Source organism: Syngnathus scovelli, chromosome 17 (assembly GCF_024217435.2).
Source record: "Syngnathus scovelli strain Florida chromosome 17, RoL_Ssco_1.2, whole genome shotgun sequence".
Classification (NCBI taxonomy): domain Eukaryota; kingdom Metazoa; phylum Chordata; class Actinopteri; order Syngnathiformes; family Syngnathidae; genus Syngnathus; species Syngnathus scovelli.
This window is the reverse complement of record NC_090863.1, coordinates 12,816,243-12,834,278: the sequence shown is the minus strand read 5'-3', so window position 1 is coordinate 12,834,278 and position 18,036 is coordinate 12,816,243. Positions and strand designations below refer to the sequence as shown.

General features: G+C 41.1%; 1 protein-coding gene across 1 annotated transcript; it reads left to right on the top strand.

Annotated features, from left to right (window-relative positions):
- The first annotated feature begins 232 nt into the window (after positions 1 to 232).
- LOC125984823 (MAGUK p55 subfamily member 7-like) lies at positions 233 to 17,024 on the top strand. The gene is made up of 16 exons (XM_049747092.2): positions 233 to 731; positions 1,093 to 1,170; positions 2,346 to 2,426; positions 3,830 to 3,964; positions 5,891 to 5,972; positions 6,286 to 6,371; positions 7,639 to 7,713; positions 8,784 to 8,980; positions 9,059 to 9,123; positions 9,955 to 10,008; positions 11,595 to 11,768; positions 13,213 to 13,293; positions 13,377 to 13,470; positions 13,576 to 13,684; positions 14,043 to 14,186; positions 14,312 to 17,024. Exons 1-16 carry the CDS (start codon positions 603 to 605, stop codon positions 14,540 to 14,542), a joined length of 1,815 nt encoding a protein of 604 aa, XP_049603049.1. The 5' UTR covers positions 233 to 602; the 3' UTR covers positions 14,543 to 17,024.
- Positions 17,025 to 18,036: the final 1,012 nt, after the last annotated feature.

Below are 18,036 nucleotides of genomic sequence, written 5' to 3'. Positions count from 1 at the left end.
ATGAAGGCACTTTACAATATAATGCAGAGCATTTCCGCACCACAACATCAAACGTAGTTTTAAATAATAACAGTTTCAATCAGAACTAAGTGCAACTATCCTCCACACTAAATCGATTACTGATTAGTTTGTTCTGAAGTTAATAGAAAATACACTACAAATCTTAATATACTAACTCTGGACCATAAAATATTTTTTATTGTGCAAATTTGGGAGAAAAAAAAAGAAAGTAATATTTATGACAGAACACATCTCACAATAAGTGAGTGAGTGAGTGAGTACCCAATAGTGTTCTAACAATGTATTCAATGCTGAACTATGCCACACAAACAATAGGGGGCAGTAATATATCAGAAGATGCATTGTTTAATTTTCATTCCTAGCCTATATTGAATGATATTAAATGTATAGTTATTGTATAGATATTTATTGACTGTTAAAAAATCTTAGTTTTCATTCTCTTTTTTTACTTTTCAGTGTGAAGAAATATGTAAGAATCCAGAGGTATGCCAGAATTGAAGCAGGTTAAAGAACGACACCTGAGTTACATTTGAGATTTTATGTTTTTTCTCACCACACTTCCCCCCATCTTAACTATTTAAATGTACTTTGACTCTTCCGGTGTTTTGTCACCAGTGATGTCTGGCACTGTATCTCAAAGCGACCAAGAGGAGGACTACCGTTTCCTCCACAGCACGCTGATGGAGAAGAAGCTCCACCTCCTTTTTAAGGTTATGTTACATTTCTGTGATAAAGATTTTCACTCATGCATTTATTTTTTCCAAATGTGTAACCAGTATCAAATTCAAACCAAATGTCGGATAAAAAGGCCCTAAATATTGAAAAAGGAAGAGCGACTCCCAATTCTGAGGTCAGCGGTGGGCTCAAAAATGGTTATTTACGGACAAAATTTGCCACAGTTATGAACGCGTATGTCAATGTTCATTTTTCTATATGTAGCGTCTTGCCTAAAATCAAGTCGTTTGCTCTCAGCTGAGCATAAACTAAAGCTAGCTTTAGCAATGACAAAAGTGTGTTGGCCCTTTCACTGCATTGGTAATATTAATTGTTGCACTTGAATTTGCTTCCCAGATCCACGAGCGGCTGAGGCTCTTTGTGAAACGAAGACCCGCTCCCGTCCAAGAGCATGCAACCAGTCTGGCCTCGCATGTAAGCGACTCTTTCCAAACATATTTTGCAGACCATCACACCGCTTACAGATGATGGGATGACGACAGAGGCATCGGGAAAAAATGGCCATGGTTTGAATAGTTTCCTCCTCTATCCAGATCATTTTACTGAAACACGGAAGCAATGAATGGAGCGCAGGATTTCAAAAGGAAATTTGACCCCTAAACTCTGAATTGTGTCTGGAAGCAGATAAAATGTCAAGTCAAGTTTATTTGTATAGCCCTAAATGACAAACAGTTTCAAAGGGCTTCATTCACATAGCCAAAAATAGACCATTTTTGATCTGGATGTGGTGAGTTTGGTCATGGAGGACAGTGCACCGGCTGTTAAACTCATTTCGTGTAATGTTTCACTTTGGAGGAACACAATTAATTTCACATTTAAGATGAAGTGACAGCGCCCACACACACACACACACACACTCACACACAGGCTCCCAATGTTTACCTATAGTGGCACACCCCATCTGTGATACGCATCATCTTTCCTAAGCAGCGCTTTATGTTTTACTTACACGTTTCCTATACAATAAACTTCAATGCCATTTTGCCGTCATCCCCCAAATAAATACGACTTGAATATCTCAAATCGGCCTTGTGTCACACGGACAATAAGTCCTGCCATTTTTCCATACTGACCATCAACTCCGATCCTCGTCTCTCTCTTATTGCTTCTGATTTTGTCCGACAGCCACTCTCCCTCCGCCTGGCTTAAATCATCAGGACCTACCGGAATGGCCAAACCACGAGCCTGTTTCCCCTCAGAGACGCTCCCGTTTGCTCACAGTGGAAACTAATGACCTTCATGCTTGTGTCTCAAGAGTATGCCTGGACATCTTGAAGCAGTAGAAGTCATTAGAGTAACACGCTTGACAAGTGGGCGAATGCGCTCAGACACCGGCCGACTGTCGGTCAAGGCCGCTCTTTTTTATCTGTCGCTGCAGCTGTCGTGTAGCCTTGAAGAAGCCGGAGCTTCGGGGATTTTTTTTTCCTTGTGGCCAACTTGAGTTGAACGGGGACATTGAAAGTACTAATGATGTGCCGCTGCCGTCTGAATCAGTTCCGGTTCCCACCCGACCCCTATATAAAAGCTCCCGTAAATAAAGTGAGGCTCATAATATTAAACTACTCTTGTCTGTTTTTCTCTATTTCCAGTTATTCCAAGAGCTGATTCACCATGAATGGAGAGATGAAGTCAAAGAACTTTTCGCCCTCTTGTGTAAATCTCACTTCAAGGTACAATGTCCAACAATGAAGGAAGGCCTTCGTTGTTGAGCCCAAAAAAATTCCAAAAATTTGCTTTAATGCATAGTATGTGTCACACTCAAGGCCTGGGGACCAGATACGGCCCGCCGCATCATTTTATGCGGCCCCCGAGACAAATTTCGACTTTGTGTCATTACTAAAATTACAAATTGTCTTCGCTTTTTAAAAATAGAGGTATTGTAAGCGATTTTTTTTTTTCCACCATTTGTCTTTTTAAAATATTTGAACAGTTTTTGGCCCTCTGAGGGAAACTATGACTACAATGTGGCTCGCGACAAACATTTGTTTGACGCTCCTGCTTTAACGGATTATGATGTGGCTATTTCATCTACAAACATTGTTGTAAACATTTACAAAATGCTTAATGATAAATGCACAATGTAAAGAGTTTTGCCAAAAAAAAGCAGTATAAGCTCAAGGCCTACTTTCTCTTGGGTGAGTTAACAGGGATACTATAGCGCTCAGAGCAATTACAAGTCTGGTTTCCGACATTTCCCTCTCTCTCTCTCTCTCTCTCTCTCTCTCTCTCATATGGGTCATGTGAAATAACAAATTTGTTCAAATTGATTGGCCCTCTTTGTCCAAATGAGGGGTTGCTGCCTTCGATCAACCCTAACCTCTCACTTGTGTTTATTAGTGTTCACTGATGCGGAGGCGGCCTCCTTCCACACAGTTGTCCTACGAGTGAACCGACAACTAGAAAGTTTGTTTGAACAGCCCTAATGACGTGCTTGTTCTTGGCCGAAGCTCAGCTACGTGAGCGTACTTAGGATCGACACCCTGTTTTGATGTAGTTTGATGATGTTTTTGAAAAACAGGCACGTCTCAGGTAATAGCAGCGTCTAAGGCAGAGCAACTGTTGATGGGCAACAAGTGCACCAAATGACAGATTGCTGAGTCACTGTTAACCATTAGAGGCAGATATCGAAATATTATTTATGGTAATACGTACATACTTCCAACGGCAATGATACTCCTAGATGACCGACGTACGTGTATTCATATCTTCCACTGTTTTGCACTCAACACATGACATAAGACATGATGTTTGAGCAGACCCACTTGGTGGTGTCGAGAGTTCTTCCAGGTGGCCCGCAAGCTGGCTGCGCATTCCAAACATAATCACATTTGGCATGTTGCCAACAGAAAGTGCTGCGTTTGTCGACCCAATGTGCCGCAATGGGTCAGACGGGCCAAGAGAACATGTTCAAATGTTTGCCCTTATTCACCTCTGATTTGTCAGGAAAGCTTCGCTGCACCTGCTATCTAAAGATCTAAGGTTTCAATATATTTTTAAATGACCATCATTCGTTCAAAAATACCTGTCTGACCATCTTCCACATTGTGATTGTACTTTTGTTCTTGTCGGCCAGAGTCTTATATTCGTCCATGATGCAGTAGCTCAGAGGGATTATGAGCCTGCTCTGCCACAAGTGCCTGAGGGCATTCTAGATGATGGAGAAGATTCAGTGAAGATTGTCAGTCTGGTCAAAACCAAGGAGCCACTGGTCAGTAGCTATGTTTACATTAATAGGAATTCAATAATATAGCAATCATGTATCGTAGTATAATAATAATAATAATAAAGCATAATATACGTACATGTACAGAAAATATAAGTGATACTAGGGTTGGGAAGATTCACCGATATGCATCGGAAAATCCATACATTCTGCTGTTCTATGGGAAATGCCAATCGAGCTCCACGGTGCTGAGCAACGAGCACAGGAAACACTACAGAACGTTGTGTCCTGAGGCCAAGTCTGTTTCTGACTGTTTGGGCAGAGACATTCTCACCAGTAGCCTGCTGGAGGTCCTTCTGTAGGACACGGGCAGCGCTCAACCTGTTCCTCCTTGCACAAAGCAGCAGATATCGGTCCTGCTGATGGAATGAGGACCGTCTACGGCCCTGTCCAGCTCTCCTAGAGTAACTGCCTGTCTCCTGGAATCTCCTCCATGCTCTGGAGATTGTACTGGGAGACACATCAAATGTTGTTGCAACAGCATGCATGGATGTGCCATCCTGGAGGAGCTGGTCAATCTGCGCAACTTCAGGAGGGTTAAGAAATCGCCTCATGCTCCCAGTCGTGATAATGACTCTGGCTAAAGCCAACACTTGTGGGAAAACAGTTAAAAAAGAGCAAGAGGGAGCAACTTGAAATGGCCTCCACCTGCAATCTCAGTCCTGTTTTGGGGACCATCTCGTTGTTGCCCCTCTAGTGCACCTGTTGTTAATTCCATCAGCAACCCCCTCCCTCTGCCACGTTCCCGACCAAAACCTTATCAGAAAAGTCTCATTGAATTCATGCCATAGCACGACATAAAGCAGAAAAATACACACGGAAATGTTCTTTCAGCAATGTTGTGAAAGTGACATGTCAAACGTTGTTTCTACGGATGGAAGCAGAGTTTGAGTACGGTCGTCTGGTTGTTGAAACCACTCGATCATTTTGTCGCATTAATGTCGACTGAGCTCATCCCTCTGCTGCGTCTGATATAGATTAACTTTCAAGGTTGCTCTTTAATCATGACTAATTTTCTTGGTCCTACCAGAACGTTTTATTCCCCCGTGTTCCAAACTATTGTCACTCGTATCTGGAAATTTCCTGGATCAGGTGGAACCGGACTGAACGAGGATGAAAGTTCAAAGAACACAAGTCCACCAAGGCCGCAAAGTCCTCTAAATTTGTTATTGTCCTTAAAATCAAAAGGACCTGAATTTTGTGGCTTTAAACATCCACCAAGCACTTATAGTGGTTGTCTGCTACGAGTAAGATTTCCCAGATTTTGTTCCATGAGCAGGTCCAGGAGTTCATTAGAAAATCACAGCTACATATTTGATTCCTGACGGATCCCCATCAAAAGTAAACCATTTGTTTCTTATCATATAGTCTTACTTCCTATCCGACATTTGTGACAACTGTTGAGAGCTTGGAAGAGAAGTGGAAGATTTCTCAAATGACTGCGGTCATTTGAAATGTACTTCTTCATGGTGGATTTATTTACTAATATGATTAGCATTCAGGGTAAATTTGAAAATGCAGTAATTCACTTAATGAGTGGCATTTTCTTTGCTCTATGAAGGGAAGAACGAAAGCAATAATGGGGAACAGACGCTTGTCTTGATCCCAAAAGCTAACTGGAAAGAGCGTGACCTTTGTCTGACATGCCTCTTTTGATTGATGCAACATGTTTTCCACGCAACGGGACGACACCCCAGTCTGGGATGATTGTTTTCAAGTACACAAGATGCTTTTTCCAGTCTGATTGTCACTGTATATTTGAAATCATTCGGATGACCTTTTCCAGTGTTACATTGACGGACGGCTCCATCTTGGCTCAAATAACCTTCATTCAAATCAAGTGACTCCTATTAAGAATCTTACATTAGTTTTGTTTGACTTTACACTTCTGCTCCTCTCCCCATGTTGAAGGGTGCTACGATTAAGAAGGATCAATCCACAGGGGCGATTGTTGTGGCCAGGGTCATGCGAGGAGGTGCTGCCCACAAGAGTGGTAAGCTTAAAGTTACTCAGAGTGTCAGTAAATCATGTTTGACATTAAGAGTCTCCAAATTTCTTCTGTGATGCTCCACAAGTCTTTTCTTTGAGCTGAAATTGGAATCTAAAGTTGTGTACACATATCCATTTTATAAATACGTATATTTTTTAAAGTTTTATTTATTTATGTATTTATTTTCTTTTTTAATTCTTTCATGATTATTTTGTATTTTTTATGTCGATTGTAAATATTAAACAAGTTTACCCTGTAGCAAAAGAGAAGCTTTTTACTGAAGCTCATGATCCGTATGATATGTACCACTCGGAAGGTCTGATTCACGAAGGAGATGAGCTAAAAGAAGTCAACGGCGTCTCGCTGGATCGCAGGAAGCCGAAAGAAATTCTTCCTTTGCTGGTTAGTCTCAGTGCATTTCAGTGCTTTACGGGCACATTTGGCTTCAAATTGATAAACATCCTTTTGTCTATTTTCACCAGTGTCTCCCAAACTTATAAGGCCCACATTTACCGAGTCTCTTAATTGTTCAGATTAATTTCAATGCTAACACAAATAAAGCAAGTCAAGTGACTCCGACTGTTTCAGGCTGAACCGTACGGGTTGTTTGTGTGCTAACACAATACCAAAGCATCAAAATAACAATGGTGGTGCAACTATTATGTCTAGTGGTGTCACATTAATTATACGCAGTCAATTTTACACTAAACTTACTCAAAAACGAAGGGAAAATCTTTCTTCTGTTTCCACATTTGGCTCTTTGTATGATGTTTATGACAAAACGTAATTGGAGTTGTGAGTAGTGAAACAAAATGTCTCATTGAGTTTTTCCAAGTTTTGGACAACACAAGACAGACCAACAAAGTATTTCCTGCTTTGGCTACGCAAACAATACGTGTCAGTAAGATTAATTTCATGTTAGGTTTACTCTTTTTTTTTTTTTTCATAAAAATACGAAACATAAGAATTTGACGCTACACAGCCAAGAAATGGTTAGTTCAGCGTGGACAAAAACTCTTTCAATGGATATGCCAAGGAATTGTCTTTTCCTCCTAATTTGCATGAAATATGCCTGACATTGCATGCTGATGATTGAGTTTGGAAAATGCAGATGTGAAGACGGCTGGCACAGAAAAACTTATTTATATCAGACACAATTTGAGTGAGGAATTATTGATTGTGATGCTGCTGAAGGCATGTTTGCATCAATTGATGTGTCTGTGCAGAAAGACGATGCAGACTAATGCAGGATTTAAAAAATGAGTAAGCAATATGTGCATAAGGCAAATTTTTGACTGACATGGGTGACTGACTACGCTCCATAATTACGAACAAAACGCAAAATATTTTTTCTTATTTTTGCAATAGCCTTCTATAAACTATGCCAAGGTATTGATGCTGGCAAAGCAAAGCACTCTACAAAGACACTTCAAATTCTTTTTCCTTGATTTCCCCCTCCATCTGTCGGTACTATTCCACTTTTTTGTTGACGTTTTTGACAGATCTAGGTCTGCCTACATTTTTTTGGGTGCCAAGTTAATGTCACCCAGCTGCACCTTTATGCCCGGCGAACAAACACAGAAGGAGTAGCAATCAAGTCTTGTAAGACAAGACGATAACAAAGCAAATCAGTTTTTTTGCCCTGACTAGTTCCTTTCATATGTCTCAGGCACGCTCGCAGGGTGACGTTACATTCACAATTGTTCCTGCCTCCTCCAAGCAAGAAGTGCAATCCAATAAGAAGGTACAATAGATGACGTATTCTCTTTCTTTTACACGAGCCCTCCGTTGTGGTTTTATGCGCAGAACTGCTCATCTGGTTACAGTCAAAGTAGATGAAGAAAAGTGTCATGTCATGTTTAGTGCTGCCACAATCATGACAGCGACCACCGTGCAATTATGCATCCGATTTTTACAATTTATGGAAAGTGTCAAAGAAATTAAGTGCAATGGACGAAGACAAATGACCATCGGTGACTATAGTACGGTCATTTGTCAAAGCCATCAGATGATGACATAAGGCAGTGTTTCCCAACCTTTTTTCATTCACGGCACACCTTTTCATTGGAAAAAAAAAATCTGTTGAGTGTTACACCAGCTTCTACATTCAAATCAGTTCTATCACAACAAAAGACGTAAAGTTCGATTCCTATATAGTATGTACTGAGAGTCGAATAATTGAAGAAAAATAAAAACAAATTCTTTGAATTGTATTTCTTCTATAAATAAAAGTGACAGTATAAGGAATAAACTATTGAAAGTGATTGTGATCAAAATCCAAAAGAATCAATATGACTTTGTTTACTGTTTTAGACTAGCTCTATAAATATTGCGACATTAACAACAAAGTCACCTTTAAAGACACTCTGCTGTCCTGACAGCGGCTATCACTGGCGAGGTGTCTCGACTTGACTGTGTATTTTACGTTGATGAAAAATGAACAACCCAGGTTTTCCCGTTGAACTACATGCTCTGATTCCCATCGGACTGAAAACGCACCACAGCCGTCCGTCATAGTGCCTGTCACTGTGAGTAAAAGCACACAGCACACAAAGTGAGTATGTGCCGATAAGCGAGTGGCTGACCAGGCAGGCCTTGCGCTAACTGACCGGCGGTTTGGCCATCCTGTTTACAACGCGCTCCGTAATTCATGTTGGACCATTTCCCACGGCACAGCTGAACATCTCGCACAGCGGCACACTGGTTGGGAAACACTGACATAAGGAAACGCATACGTCTGAATATACGTAGATATTGTGATATTTGTCATTGTTTTAATAAAAAAATCAAATCAAATAGAAATCTTTTTCCTAGCTGTTTGTCAGGGCTCTGTTTGACTACAACCCCAGTGAGGATCCCGCTGTCCCATGCAAGGATGCAGCAATTGCTTTTAACAGAGGCGACATCCTCCAGATTGTCTCCACAGAGGACGATACCTGGTGGCAAGCCTGCCATGTTGGGGGTGGTGACACACGAGCGGGGCTCATCCCCTCGCAGCAGCTTCAGGAGAGGTAAAAACAAAAACAAAATGTCTATCATGTCATCATTCCACGACGCACTTTGTTTGATTAACATTCAACAATCTTTAGGAGAGTTGCACTGAAACGACCCCAAACCTTGTTCCGACAAGAGCAAGTCAAGGCGGCGGCAGCAGGTGATCCGCAAACATTTTCTTTCCACATCACTGGCAAAATGAGCAAAACACTTATCAATTGCAGCCAGTAAACCAGGGCTGATTTTTGTCGCAGGCCGCATTGTTGTCATCGTTTCCTTCGGAGGGCCATTATGACTACACAACAAACTGATGAATGACTAGAGTTGTAAAAAGTGTTGAAATATTTGTAAAAAATGAATGGTAACAAAATTGCTAGTAATAGCTCTGTTTTTAAAAAAAGGCAACTCAAATTTGAATTTAGCATTGACACAAAGTCGATGCACAATTTATCTTTGAGGGCCGCAAAAAATGTGGTGGGCCGTATCTGGCCCCCGGGCCTCGAGTGTCACATGATGTAAACTAAATACTCAAGTTTGACGTGTTCAGGGGGGAATGACACTTGATCTGTTGTGTGTTTTGCTCTACATATGCTGCAGATGAGGGCAAAGGTACGTACGTTCAGATTCCTTTCCATGTAGACATTCACTTGCACAAACAACCAGGAAGCTCCAAAGTCACAGCAATCCATTATGTGACCTTAGAAGACACCTGACAGACATAGAAACTAGAGAGAAGAAGAAGAAGAAGACACATTTTTCAAGATTTACTTGCCAAAACAAATCCTCTTGCATTTTTCCCAACATGCGGCCGATTCAGTTAGTATGAATAAACACCCGTAATCAAATTATTAATGTTTCTAAATTCTGCATAGCACGCGTCAAGCCAACCGTCATTACAATTTCCAAAGCAAAATAGTTGCGTGAGAACATGTGCTAATACTTTGAGCGTGAAATTTCAGAGCTTTATGTTCACGATTTCCCCTCACTCTAGTTTTTCCAGTTGACGAGGATGTTGACTATGGAGCTATAACTGGAATCCACATTGGTAAGATGTTTGACTTGTTCCACATAAATCCCAATGATACTGGAAAGAGAGGTAGAACACAACACAAGTTGGGGCAATTGGACATGACAAGTCACAACTCCCGTCCCCAAGAAAAACAGATAGAAGAGGCCGCTTGATCTGATGAAGCATTTTATGGATTTAACGATTTAAAGGAAAGGACAAGAACAGCAAATGTGGTTTTGAGCCCGCGAGTTTCCCCATCTGACTCCAGCAAATGTTTGCGCCAATTGTCACGTGTGCGCGCGTGAGCAGAAAAAGTGTGAGCTACTGTGCCCAAATCCTGACTGTAAAAATCCGATCGAGTCGGTGCAATCCGAGTTGCACTATAATTATGTGCAAATAATCGTGTGCATGCATTTTATCTACTCTGAGGCCAGAGGCTGAATTACTTTGGATCACGGTGGTGAGAGGGCAGAAGGGATGATGCAGTTCAGCAACTTTTTCCACAGACACCGTTTGTTCGTTCGTTCCTTTCTTTGGTTGGTTCATTGATTCGTTCGTTGGTTCAAGTTTAAAGATAAAAGATTTTGCTAAAAATTAGACACTTTTTCCGTACCAAACGTTATTTGGATCAAAATAGTGGTTTTGGCTTTCTTACATTTTTATCAACCTACGCCAAATCCTCCCAGATGCAGCAAAGCGTTTTATTTGAGGTGTCAATACGTTTTCTCCTTCAACTTGTTGCGACTCTAAGCAACAGAGTGACTTTGTCCGAACGCTTGAAGTGGCCACTCACCGTGTGACGGTGCAAGGAGAGGAAACAGAGAGATGTGCTTACAAAGTCAAATTACAGCCTGTGTCAAAGAAAGCCTGGCATGACTGCTGCTGCGGTACTTAACGTCATGAAAGAGAGCGTGCAGGCAAAGACGGGCCAAACCGCAGGCGCATGGCAGACGCTGGCTGTCAGACTGCGGACAAATCACCTCTGGCACACTTGGATTCTTTGATTCTGGGGGGCCTGAGCCCCCCTTTGGGGTCCAAGACTGTTGACTTGCCGAATGACAACACGTTTGGGGTGGAAACGGTTTATGGGCCATTGTTAGTAACATTACTGTATCTTGTGTAAAAGCTGGAGCCACCGCAAATGTTAAACAAGTCAGTCGGTCGGTCCAGAATCATTGGGCCAATAAAAGTGTTAGTGATTTTTCGCCACAGTGGATTTGCAATCAAACAAGCAATGTGATTAATGAGTAGATGAAATCTTTCATGTGAGTGGAATTGCAGCCATCATATGCAGATAAGATACATTTCCAACGCCTTTCAGCTTTCAGGTCACTTGGAAAAGGCTCCAATCGTGAAATGATGGAAATTAAGTACAGACTGGGAGTTGAGTGAGCATGGAATGTTCTCATGTAGGGTTGATGTTCTTTTGAGCCCACTTTTCCTAAAAAATGGTCATTTCTGAGCGCGTGTGCCTCACAGTCAGGTTTTCTCACTCCAAATAACCATAGGTGTAGAACAAACAAATAAATAAACATAAAAAGTGGCTATGTAACCTTCTCTGACCTACAACAGTACCAACTGACCGACAAAGCTTAAGGCCGCACTCTTTCTCCTTTCTCCAGCTGGTTTAAGAAGTAGTTTCCGACTGGGCAAGAAGAGCAATTGGGTCAAAGAAGCAGCTCGGTCCAAAAGGTGGAGCTCTGGCGTTCATGAGTCCATTTGCCCTCCTACCTACATAGAAGTCATCCCTTCCGATAAAGGCTGCGGACAAAGACAGCAACTGGTTGTCTTGCTTGGTAAGTTGAGGATGCAAACCTTTTCCATCATTTGTTGAACATATTAATAAAAGATTGAGTTTGTATAGAATTAACAACCTTGTACTCAACTCTGCTCTATTTGGGCTCATGCCCACCGCATTTTGTTTACCGCTGTTATTGAAGTTGAAATTGATCAAAGGGAAGAAAATAAAGCATTGGGTCCGAGTTATGTTCTTCCTTATAAATGCAAAATGATCCTTTCCCATCCCACACACACACACACACACACACACATAAACACTCACAATAGTTTGAATTATTTTTTTAAGTTGTGCAATGGCCCACCCCAGATTTGGCTTCTCTGCCAATCCTATGTATTTTTCGCTCCCTTGAGAGTTTACGTTAAACTCTGCTGAAGGTCTTTTTATGTCCGAATATTCAGACAAAACTAAAGGTTATTGGTAAATAAGCAGAAAGAAACAGGAGAAGGTTGAAGCAATTTAGGGAGGAAGACAGGTAGGTAAAAGGGGAACAAATAGATTGTGAAGAAAATCCCTCCAAATGTCAGCCAAATGGAAGACTTAAAGCAGCTTGGATTTGAATCGCTTTTAATTGGCTCAAATTTGACCCACGCTCAGGACTCAATTTCATTGTCTGCAGTGCAGGCCAGAGGTCATCGTTAAAAATCTTTTGGCATTGAGGAATATAAAAAGCCACAACCAGGATACTTAAAGTAGGAGCAGCCGGATAATGAATATTTGAGCAGGTTGGAAGCGCCTTCCAACACGCTCTGAACAAAACAATATTCCTTTATGCCCCGCATAAGATGGTGGAAATGACTACTGGTGTTAAATGTCATGTAACTTAAGGAAAAAGGTCAGTAGACAGTATCCACGCGTCACCATGCGCCTTCTCTCTGCTTCTGAAAAAGTCATTAGTGGTGTAGAGTCTTAAAAACTTTACATTTTGAAATGTCCCTTCAACACTGTGATGGAAAAGGCAAGTATTTCAGGAATTCTTACGACTAAAGAGACTGATGCAATGCAAGGCTGCGCAAGTTGTGCGTACCTACGTACGTACGTACGTTCATCCAATGACACGCGTAACTTTGCAGATGTGATGCTATGGCTTTTCTGGGGCATTAATCATGCCACAGGCAGACACAAAAAGCAGTAAGATGGGTTGGAGAATCACTCTCAGACTCAAAACAGCATGAAATCAGAGCTCCATCTGTCTGAATGAATGTTCTGCTCGCTTTTTCTTTTCTTCTGATGGCAAATGCAGATGCAATCGTCAAATCTATGGGCTGCTGGATTTATTGTTCACGTGCACGCGTGGAATCATTGTTTTTGGAATTAAAAATCAAAATCATATCAATTCCAGTCAGATTTCCGGCCCTGTGAGGACAAGCCGAGATGACCTTGCACCGTTGTCCGTCACTGCAAAACATAAACAGCGCAATGTTTTTGCTCTTTGCCTCGAGGGCCCAGCGGTGTTGGTGTTAATGAACTGAAGAGGAGGCTCCTGATCTCAGATCCGGACCTCTATGCTACAACTGTACCATGTAAGCCAAAAAAACTTTCAATGTATACGTGTCCCGTTTACTATAAGGGAGGGAAGGGTTCTTGCCAACATCTTCTCTTCCAGACACCACACGTGAAAAGAGAAGCCAAGAGAGCGAAGGGATGGATTATCATTTTGTATCCGTCCACAAATTTGAAGCGGATATTCTCAACCGCAGGTACATTAAACTGTAGTCTGACATGTGTGTTGGCCATTCCATACTGTTCATCTGTGTTTTGCAACTTTTATGTCCTTGTCTGGCCCCGTTCATGTCTCCCTTCAGATTTATAGACTACGGGACATACAAAGGCCACTACTATGGAACAAATCTGGACTCTGTTCATCGTGTGATGGCTGAGGGCAAAATTTGCCTTCTGGATGTGCGTCCTTGTGTGAGTAATGAGCTGTCGGGAAAACACTGACATAAATAATTACTGGAACTCAAATAGTATGATTGTGATCAAAATATACGCGCATTGTGACACTAGATTGCGTCTGCAAAAACATTTGCTTTTATAATGTACAACGCTGAAATAAAGTTGAGAAGCTCTTCGATACTTGTAGTCTGTGACGGTGCAAGAAGAATGTTCAAATGTGGACCACCGAAAGATTTTTGGATCACTTAAAAATGGTGCAAATGCAGTTGTGGCTCACACATTCAAGTTTTAACAAAATGTAAACTTGTCTAGACAACAAGACCTCATCTTTGATGACTCCCGACAACCTCCATTTGTTCTTTTCCGCACTTAGAAACTGAAGCACGTCTACACACTGGAATTCAAACCATACGTGGTTTTTGTGAAACCCCCGCGTATCGAGGAATTACGCCTCACCAGGAGAAGAGCCAAATTCATCTGTGAGGAAGAGGAGCCCAACCAAGTCAGGATGTTCTCGGTAAGAAACTACATTGACTCTGTGCCGTGTCTCATTTCCTGGAGAACATTTACTCCCCTCCGGGCTAACTGGACAATTATTCCGTCAGTCAACAAAATAAACAGCCAAGTGTTTTCTCTCCACAGGAGGAAGATTTTGAAGATATGATTGACTCGGCCGAAACCATGGAAGCCCAGTACGGTCACATGTTTGATAAGGTGATGGTGAACGGCGATATCACCTTGGCCTTCAGAGAGCTTAAAGCGGATCTCCAGCGGCTTCAGGAGGGAGAGGTTTGCTGGATTCCCGCAGAGTGGCTCCGCTTCTCGCCAACAACGGCGAGGAGGAGTTGCGGCCTTTTGGCCGGCTGGATTTGAGCCGAAGTGGAATGATGAAGTGTAAAATAGGCACCACCGCTTCTAAATGGGTTCAGAAGTAAGTTGAAGCGCAATTTCCGTCATATGCTATGAAAGGCTTTTACTTCTGTAAACAAGTCAAGCCATGAGGTTTGTCCCTGAACATGTTGTTAATTGGCTAAGCAGACAACCTTCTCATTTTTTTGTCACAGTGCCACTTTTCTACTGGCATTTGGCTGAAATCAGGTCGGCTCCAACCATTAAATTGAAAAAAGTTGGGAAGAGGGGGACTTTGCAGAGCTTGCGGCAGAACCTAGCCCAACTCTGCCAAGTCGCAAACATTAGCATGGAATTATTCTGACAGCTGCTGCACTTCAATTAACAGAATGTAATGCGCACCAGAGAAATATTATTAGTAGCAGGCGTAGGGACTGTACAATTTACAGGCATAAACAAGAAAACATTCTTGCATTCAGTATTGAAAGTGAGCTCAGTCCAAGTAAATTCACTCACTCATTGTTATCTGTCTTTGCTGATATTATTCACAGGAGCGGGCTCGTTGATTTTTTTTTTTTTTTCTTTTCTGGTGGCTGTATTCTTTCCCTAGTTTGTTTCTTTTGAATATTTGAACAAAGTGGTGTTAATGTTCTTGGGAGGAAGAAGGAGCCGCATGATGTGAGGGAGACACTAATTGCTTTCTTGGGGCTTCGACCTGCACGGAAAGGTTAAAAGCACACCGCAAGGGTGGATTAGGCCTCGGAGATCATAAAAAAACATCACTTGTTTGTTTTTTCTGCACTATGTACTCAAAAGAGATGGAGGGGTGAGTTGCGCAATATGCCTGATCCCCAAAAGGCTCCAAACAATCTGTCAGAAGAACAGTCCCTCCGTTGCCAGAAGCAAAGTCCCACCTCAGCAGAATGCGGCAGCCACGTCATTTCATCACAACATTGACAATCTGCAGGCACCCTCCGAGATCACAACAGTGCCAGCGGACCAATTCGATAAAAAGCCTTCGTTTTATGTTCGCTGCAGCTCCGACTTCAAACGGGACACGCAAAACTATGACGTCACTTGGCTTTGGATCATTTGGCTCAATCATGGAAATGCCGGTTAAAGAGGATGGAAAAAAAGAAACAATACGTTTGCGATTGAATGACATTAAACGCAACGTGGTGAAAACGGGACCGGAAAGATCTTTTTGGTGTTGCAGAAGAATATTCACCGCTGTCATCTGCTATGAACGCTCGCATCAACTTAGGAAGATACAAGACCCAAATATGGAAGAAGGTAAAAGATCTCATAGAACGACTTCCACGTCTCTGGGAAGACCCTTTACGAGATCCCTCAAGTTACTCCGCACCAAATTCATCCAACATGCCGAAATGGGAGCAAGGTCATGATGGAACAGTAAAGACCGTTCCAAGAGTTATTCCAACAACGTTGGACACGTAGAACTATGAAAAAAAAAATGGTGTCCATAAAGTGCAGAAACATAATTCATCACAATGAAGGTACTCTATACTCACAATCATTTGCCAAAGGTCCTGTAATATCTCCTGAGATATAACGAGACTATCCAGAAAGCAAAATATACAAAGCCTGACCTGAACTTTAATCTACACATTTCTCTTTGCCAAGAGCACTTTTTCCTATAATCTGTCCGATTTTCTTGAAAGCCTCCCTGTACTATTTGCGCAGCTTTGTCAATCAAAAGACAGCAAAGGGAACAGTACGACATAAATGTGCTGACAGATGGGCACTTGGAGGAAAATCAGTATCAAAGAAATGTATTTTTTTTCTAGAGGCGTTGCTTTGAATGGTGGTGACAGAAAACTGACAACTGAGCAAATGCGCTATAAATGAACTCGTATGAAAAGTCTGCTTCTTATCCAGTTCTCAATAACCGATTTCAACAGCATAAATAAGTTTATTAGTCGGATGACACTTTCATGAGTGCAAGCAGCTGAATGTCAAAAAGTCACAGCAGGACATTTGCAAGGACTCACTTCGATGCCCTTCCGTGACTCTTTCAATCTCGCTGCAGTCAACAGCCAGTTGTGCAAAATGTCCACGCAAACGTTTTGAGAAGGTCAAATTCAGTTCTTCTATAAAGGTGATATTTTGCATTAGGTGCGTCCAAAAAATTCAACCTGCGAGCTGGATACCCCAAACAATCTACGATCTACCCTTTAACAAAAAAAAAATGTAATGTTAAAGGTTACAGCCATGTTTTTTGTTTTCCGTTGAAACCTCAAGAACTGTTATGAACACATGAGATGTTCCAAATAAAACTGGCTCTTGTCTTCTCCCCAAGTTTTTTTCTTCATTTTAAATCCAGAAATCGGCATCCAAGGGAAGCTTTCAGTTCACTTTTTACTCTCGTATATAATCACATATTTTCCTTCTAGTTTTTTTTCCCCTAGATAAAAACAAATGGCTCCGATATAGTCTATTGTCAACCAAAAGTTTCTGTTTTTAATAAAATATCATCTGCCACTGAGTTTGTGTCTCTGTGCATTGCGCGCACACACAAACACACACACACACACACACACATTCACTTGAAGTAAACTTCGTTGCATCCCATCCAGACAAGAAATATACTTTAAGTCTTTGCACAGTACTTTTTTTTTTTTTTTATTGGTCTCCGGGCTGTTAAAGGCGGGTGTGTTTCCGGCTAATATCAACACACAAGCCAGGCCAGGGAACATGCGGATGAGGGACGGGACTAAATGGTGTGTGATAGCATGTAGCCGTCTGACAACTGCAGAGGAATGTGAGAGGAGGAATTTATTGCTGGAGAACAGGGATGCATCTGCATCTGTTTTTTAGCTTGCTTAGCAGTCACAACTGGAATTCAATACTGCTAAACTATCAACCAGGAAGTAAATTATTGAAAGATGCTTAGTCTAATAGATAAATAAATAAATCACAAATAAAGAAATAATTTAGCGTCAATATTGTATGAAATGTGATTAAATTCTAATGTTGCATGTCAAGGCCTTTTGTTGAGAGAATATTAGGATATTTCAAAAGTTATACTGTATACAGTAATCTGTCATTTATCGCGGATAATTGGTTCCATATGTGAAAATCTGCAAAGTAGTGTCACCCTTTTTTTTAACATACATTGTTTGTGTATCAAAAGGGGTGTATATTAAACCATATAAGTGCATATGTTATCATTAAAACATCAAATAATAGTTTCAAACATGTAAATACTATATCGATACGTAGTAAATGACATGCAGAAAATAATGTATAAATAATATAAATATGATACGTGTGTGTGACATTTGTAGTATATGCAGCTAAAGTATACATACTGTAAATATGTTTTTAGAACTCTTATTTTATTATAACAATTTTTTTAATAAAAAGTTGCAAGTGTACATACTGTAAATATGTTTTTAGAACTCTTACTATAACAATTTTATAACGAGGTACAATACTGTAAATATGTTTTTAGAACTCTTATTATTGTAACAACTTTTTTTATAAAAAGGTACAAG